General features: G+C 51.0%; 1 protein-coding gene across 3 annotated transcripts in view; it reads right to left on the reverse strand.

Annotated features, from left to right (window-relative positions):
• Positions 1 to 293: 293 nt before the first annotated feature.
• pik3r3b (phosphoinositide-3-kinase, regulatory subunit 3b (gamma)) overlaps positions 294 to 6,924 on the reverse strand; it is a 104,613-nt gene continuing 97,982 nt past the window's right edge. For all 3 annotated transcript variants that reach the window (XM_076277831.1, XM_076277832.1, XM_076277833.1), the window contains 8 exons: positions 4,829 to 4,927; positions 4,526 to 4,706; positions 3,781 to 3,906; positions 3,267 to 3,409; positions 2,928 to 3,104; positions 2,404 to 2,478; positions 1,775 to 1,945; positions 294 to 1,202 (listed from right to left, as the gene is read on the reverse strand). In XM_076277831.1, the coding sequence (XP_076133946.1) occupies positions 998 to 1,202; positions 1,775 to 1,945; positions 2,404 to 2,478; positions 2,928 to 3,104; positions 3,267 to 3,409; positions 3,781 to 3,906; positions 4,526 to 4,706; positions 4,829 to 4,927 (1,177 nt within the window). In that variant the 3' untranslated portion in view covers positions 294 to 997. The remainder of the gene's footprint in view (positions 1,203 to 1,774; positions 1,946 to 2,403; positions 2,479 to 2,927; positions 3,105 to 3,266; positions 3,410 to 3,780; positions 3,907 to 4,525; positions 4,707 to 4,828; positions 4,928 to 6,924) is intronic.

Consider the following 6,924-nt stretch of genomic DNA (forward strand, 5'->3'; position numbering starts at 1 on the left):
CTTGGTGGACAACTCTGCCCCCCACCCCACTCCCACGCAAACTTTGGTCTCTGTACTGGACTGTAACATCGTCTTCTATGCTGCATCAAACCAATGCACCAAGACAAACCCTAACTAGAAGGATCCAGCAAGCGGACAAAGAAACCTAACACTAAGGTTAGAACTGTGTAGAAAAACAGCCTTCTCTTCCCACCTCACCTTTAAGACTATAAAACAGTCTTTTTCTTGTGCCCACTCGCTCTCTTATCAACCCCCCACCCTCCCCTCCCCCACCCCCACCTGCCACTTTCCCCTCCCCACCTGGGAGTCGTCTGGGGGAATGTGGCAGGCTTCCATTTGCTACATTTGTTTTGCTTCATTATTCTGTTCTTTAAAAAAACAACAAAAGGAGAGCAGGAATGAGAAGGGAAATAAATGACAAGCGACAAACAGGAGACTGAGCTGATGCTATCCTCTCTTTCCATCTTAGCAAACTGGAGAGCAGGCAGAGCAAATCAAAACAAAAGGCATGAATATGACAGAGGAGAAGACAGAAAGCATATATGTAGAGAAAACAAACCACGCGGAAAAAGGAGTGATTTATAAGAAAGCAAAGAAAAAAAGAAAGACAAAAAAAAAGTCCCAGCTGGAGTTTAGGTAGCAGCGGGGGTGGGGTGGGGTGGGGTGGGGTGTGGGGTGTAACAACCTGAACTCGGGTCTTCTGTGTCCTTCTGTTTTTTTCACATTCACAAACATTTAAAACTTTTTTTTAAACTTTTCTCCTTGTGCAAATCAAGCAGTCTTTATAAAGAATGCCCTCCGAAAAAAATTGTTCTCGTAAAAATATATAACTCCAAGGTGGCTAACGTGTGTGTCGCAGCAAGTGTTCTGAGTTTCTTTCTCTCTGCCTCCCTCCTAGGGCGGTTAGAGGGGCCCCCTGCACCCCCGCTCTGGGGGTAGGTGCGTGCGGGCCGGTGGGGGATGGGGGGGGGGGGTAAGTTTGGGGAGGAGGGAGGCTTCATCTGCGTGTTGTCGTGGAGGGCATCTGTGCATACACAGGGTAGGCGAGGCGCACGTTGAGCGAGTCGTTGTGCTGGACCAGAGACGTCTGGTGGTAGTGCAGCACCAGCTCCTTCAGGCTGCTGTACAGGTTGTAGGGCTCGGCGAAACCGTAGCCCCGCGGCGTGCTGTAGATCACACAATGCTTCACCTCGCCGTCCACACTGCACACAGACACACAGACAAAGTTAGATTTCTATACACTTAATGGATTATACAGTGATGAAGAAAATACAACAGTGCAGTACACTGCATTAGGACTAGGTTATCAGTGCATTAGGACTAGGTTATCAGTGCATTAGGACTAGGTTATTAGTGCATTAGGACTAGGTTATTAGTGCATTAGGACTAGGTTATCAGTGCATTAGGACTAGGTTATTAGTGCATTAGGACTAGGTTATCAGTGCATTAGGACTAGGTTATCAGTGCATTAGGACTAGGTTATCAGTGCAGTGCATTAGGACTAGGTTATTAGTGCATTAGGACTAGGTTATCAGTGCATTAGGACTAGGTTATCAGTGCATTAGGACTAGGTTATCAGTGCATTAGGACTAGGTTATCAGTGCATTAGGACTAGGTTATCAGTGCATTAGGACTAGGTTATCAGTGCATTAGGACTAGGTTATCAGTGCATTAGGACTAGGTTATCAGTGCATTAGGACTAGGTTATTGGTGCAGTAGGTTTCTCCAGTGTCTAGGTGCTCCAGTAAGAGTGGCGTTGGAGGTGACTACTCACACGACAGAGCAGGCGTAGCAGCCCTTCTTGCTGCTCTCGCGGATCAGGAAGGCTCCGTCTGGTTTCCCCAGTAACAGATCCTCGGCCTGCGTGCGGTTCAGGTCCCCAACGAACCAGCTCTTCTCGTCGTAGTGGGGCAGGTTCTCGTCCTCCTCGCTCACAAAGTAGGCACTGCACACAGGACAGGCCACAGGTGTTAACACACAGAACAGGTTGTACACCTTAACGCACCTAGGTACACCTATGCAGATTAGCCATGGCTAGATCAAGTGACTACATGGATAACAGGTTTGCTTTTGGCACTGTAACAACATAAGCCAGCTTTGCTCCCAGGGAGATATGCAGTGTGTGCTGGATGTGTGGAAAGCTGTGTTCCTGAGTGTGTGTGCTGAAGAGTGCCGGGTACATCTCCGAGTGTGTATGCATAGTGAGAATAGTGTGGTGTGTGTGGGGTGTCCTCATTCTGTGTTATGTAGAGTATGTAGTGTGTGGCTACTGATCTCTCTATGTGTGTGTGTGTGTGTGTGGGTTGTGGTGGGCCCTGATGTGCTGTAGAGTGTGTGGTCCCGAGGCCCCAATGTGCAGCCCTGTGGGCTAAAAGAAAAGCCCCCCCCAGTAAATCAACTCACTCGTCTGTGTTCTCATTCTTGATCCCCAGCCAGTCGTTAATTCGTTTCTGACGCACACCTTTGTGATTGAGCCAGCTGCATCAGGAGAGAGAGGGGAGGGGAACAAGGGAAATTACTATTGGTACGTGTGGAGACACACACACACACACACACACACACACACACACACACACACACACACACACACACACACACACACACACACACACACACAGACACACAGACACACACACACAGACACACACACACACACACACACACACACACACACACACACACACACACACACACACACACACACACACACACACACACACACACACACACACACACACACACACACACACACACACACACACACACACACACACACACACACACACACACAAAAACAGGACAAATCACACTAGCCACACTCATTACAGCCACTACAGTGATACATGTCTAAATATTCATTCCCAGAGCCCCATAGTCCAAACCCTACCCCCACTCCCCAGGACCCCAGCCCCGGGGCCCACACTCACACAAGGTACTGGTCCCTGATCTTGCGTAGTTGTATGAGGTCTGGTTTCAGGCTGTTCATCTTCTTGTCGGTCTCGCGGTTATCCATGGCCTGGGTCTTCAGGTCCTGCTCCAGCCGGATCTTACTGTCGTGGATCTCTCCCAGCCGAGACTTCAGTTTCTCGTAGTTCATCATGATCCTGGAGCACCATGGTGGACAGAGGAGAGGTCAGCACTGAAACCCGCACTAACCACTAACAACGAATTGATTGGCACATGCCTTAGGTGCTACTGAGCAATGGCATCCTAATCCAACCGACACAGCATCCATCCTGTGTCCTGTTAGTGGAGTGGTTACTCACCGCTCGATCTCCTTGTCGTTGCCCTCACGGCGGAAGCGCTCGATGTACTCTTTGCTGTAGCGCTCCTGCGTATGGCACTGCTCCTCAAAGATCTTGATGGTCTCGTTAAAGGCCTCGATGGCCGTCCGCTTCATCTGAATCTCCTGTAGAGAGAGAGGCAAGAGGACAAAGCAAATTACTCCCGTGCCCGTGAAGCCATAGCACTCTAACACAGAGGTGTGTGGTGTGGTGTGTTGCGGTGCAGTGTGGTGCGTTGCGGTGTGTTGCAGTGTGTTGCAGTGTGTTGCAGTGTGTTGCAGTGTGTTGCAGTGTGTTGCAGTGTGTTGCAGTGTGTTGCAGTGTGTTGCAGTGTGTTGCAGTGTGTTGCAGTGTGTTGCAGTGTGTTGCAGTGTGTTGCGTTGCGGTCCGGTGCGTTGCGGTGTGTTGCGGTGCGGTGCGGTGTGTTGCGTTGCGGTGCGTTGCAGTGAGTTGCAGTGTGTTGCGTTGCGGTGAGGGTTTGAGTCATGCTCTGTACCTGTGAGGTTTTGGTGTACTCCTCGTACAGCCGGTCGTACTCTTTACTCTTCTCCTGATACTGATTGTGATACTCCTGCAGTTTCTTCCCCACAGCATCAATGTTGTCCTCCTTCACCAGCTGGTCCTGGAGAGGGGGAATGGGAGGCAGAGCGAGGGGGGGGGGAGGTTATTGATATTCAACACTGAGAACCATGATGTACGGGGTTGAGGAAAACTGCTCACGGTGCCATAGATTTTGCTTACAGTGCGGGGATATTTTTTTTCCAGGAATCATTAATAAGAGTGCAGGTCCCCTAAGCAGTGGGGTTTCTTCTGGTGCGTGTGTGTGTGTGTGTGTGTGTGTGTGTGTGTCTCTGAATAATGAACACCTGAGTGCGTGGGACAGATGCCAGCAGTGCTCGGAGCGGAATGAGGGAAAAAGAAAAAACCTCTGCAGTGTGGATACATGTGATTATTTATTCTCCCTGTCTGTGTATGTGTGAATGTGGTTGTGTGTGTATGTGGTTGTGTGTGTGTGTGGGGTTGTGGTTGTGTGTGTGAGACAGAGAGAGTGTGTTTAAGTGCATGTGCACAAGGCTGTGGCTCTGAGTGACAGACTGTATTTTATTCCACATGAACCTGCTGCCTCAGCGTTCCCTCGTTTGGAAGGAAGGATGAATGGAGGAGGGAGGGAGAGAAACCTGAGGAGGAGGTGTGTGTGTGTGTGTGTGTGTGTGTGTGTGTGTGTGTGTGTGTGTACATACCTGCTGGAATCTGGAGATGGGGTACATGAGCTTAACGTCTAGCTTGGTGTTGTACTGGGCCAGGGACTCATGTCTGTAGTGACTGATGAGCTCCACCACAGAGCTGAAGGTCAGCGGGTCCGAGAAGCCGTACTTCCCATCGCGGTGGTAGATCTTAATCAGCTTGTTGTTCCCACCTTTCCTGTGGGCCAGAGCAGGACAGGTCAGTTGGGTGGACAGTTACAGTAAGCACAGTTAAATATGGAAAAGAGTAGTCCTGAGTCTAGTGTGTAACGTACTGTATGGCCTGTGAAAGAGGCATACCTCAGTGTTAGCGTGTAGTCACCCTGCATTTTAGTGGAGGCGTCCCGCACCAGGAAGGTCCCATCTGGCATGTCTCTCAGCTTATCGTTCACCTCTTCCCTACAGACGGGTGGAGAGAGAGAGAAGAGAGGGAGGGAGAGAGAAAGAGGGAAAGACTGGGTCAGTGCACAGATGGCAGACAAAGTGAAGTCACAGAGTAATTAGCAGGTAGAGGTAAGAAACAAAAGACTTCCCACTTGGTCTCCGACACACACACACACACACACACACACACACACACACACACACACACACACACACACACACACACACACACACACACACACACACACACACACACACACACACACACACACACACACACACACACACACACACACACACACACACACACACACACACACACACACACACACACACACACACACACACACACACACACACACACACACACGAGACGTCTGTGTTTGGGGTGGCTGGAGGAGCAGCCACTGGCCTGTGACCACACAGTCTGCTGTAGCCGTCTAGGCTGGGGACGCTCTGGGATGGATGTTAAAGCCCCGTCCATCTAGCGCAGACACACACACACCCACACACGCACACACACACATACATACGCACACACTCCAGGCAAGCTTAGTGAGCTCACCCACTGTCCAAGGGCAATGACCCCTGAGGCCAGTCCCCCCCCTCCCTGCCCTAGCCTTGTGAGTCTGAGGAGCAGACAGACCCTCTCCACTCCTCCACAGACCCTCTCCACTCCTCCTCTTCCTCCTCCTCCTCCTCCTGCTGCTGCTGCTGCTGATGTGCTGGGTCACACTGTCTGCCAGAGCAACTCGGCCCACATGTGTTCTCCAGTCTGCTCAAACTCCTCTCTCTGCCTCCCTTCTCTTCCCTTATCCTCTCTCTCTCTTTCCTTCTCCCTCTCTCTCTTCCTCAGACACACACTCTTCTCCTCTCCCTCTTTTCTTCTCCCTCTCTCTCTTCCTCAGACACACACTCTTCTCCTCTCCCTCTCTATCTTTTCTTCTCCCTCTCTCTCTTCCTCAGACACACACTCTTCTCCTCTCCCTCTTTTCTTCTCCCTCTCTCTCTCTATTCCTCAGACACACACTCTTCTCCTCTCCCTCTCTCTCTTTTCTTCTCCCTCTCTCTCTTCCTCAGACACACACTCTTCTCCTCTCCCTCTCTCTTTTCTTCTCCCTCTCTCTCTCTATTCCTCAGACACACACTCTTCTCTTCTCCCTCTCTCTCTTTTCTTCTCCCTCTCTCTCTTCCTCAGACACACACTCTTCTCCTCTCCCTCTCTCTTTTCTTCTCCCTCTCTCTCTCTATTCCTCAGACACACACTCTTCTCCTCTCCCTCTTTCCTTGCTCTTGCACTTCCTGGCCTCTCTGCTCAGCTGACCTCCCTGTGGCTGACCTAGATTTAGCCTCAGGCTGAGGAGAGCGAGGGAGCGAGGAAGGGAGGGAGTGAGAGGAGAGCAGGTGATGACACAGCGCTGCTTCTGCACCATCTCCCATGATGCACCTGAGGCTGAGAGAGACAGGCAGGCAGACAGACAGACAGACGCCCCTCCAGGCAGCACTGAAGCACTGGGAATAGGGGCAAACTTCACACCCTTCCCAAAAATCCCCATTGACGCTTTGGCTAGGTACTTCCGACTCAACGCGAGGGGGGGGCTGCCCTAGTTGGAGCGCACACATAAAAGGCCGCTGAATCATGTGAGCAATCAGAGCGTGAAAGTCAAGCCGAGCCAAAACTGCAGACTCCACGCCAGACTCCAGCCTGCTAGACTTGCAGCCCACAGCAGCATCCCATCAGGGCTGGGCATTGTGCTTAGTACACATTTTACCTAGTATACTGTACTCATGATTATATAGTACACTACACATTTTCTGGCTGTGAGTGCCAATTTGGTGTAGACCACTGAGGTTTCAGCATGAAGCTGCTGGTTGAGTGAACCTGCTATTGTGTTGCTTGCCCCAGTCTGGCTACTCGCATGACTGCAAGAGGTCTTGAGGGGCGCCTCATTTCTTGAGGCCTGACAGGAGAGTGTGTGTGAAGGCATGCACGTGTGTATGCGTGTGCAGAC

Source organism: Alosa pseudoharengus, unplaced genomic scaffold (genome assembly GCF_046254945.1).
Source record: "Alosa pseudoharengus isolate Yale_2024_CS ecotype anadromous, Long Island Sound unplaced genomic scaffold, YU_APseudo_1.1 YU_APseudo_1.1_scf_11, whole genome shotgun sequence".
In the NCBI taxonomy this organism is placed as follows: Eukaryota; Metazoa; Chordata; class Actinopteri; order Clupeiformes; family Clupeidae; genus Alosa; species Alosa pseudoharengus.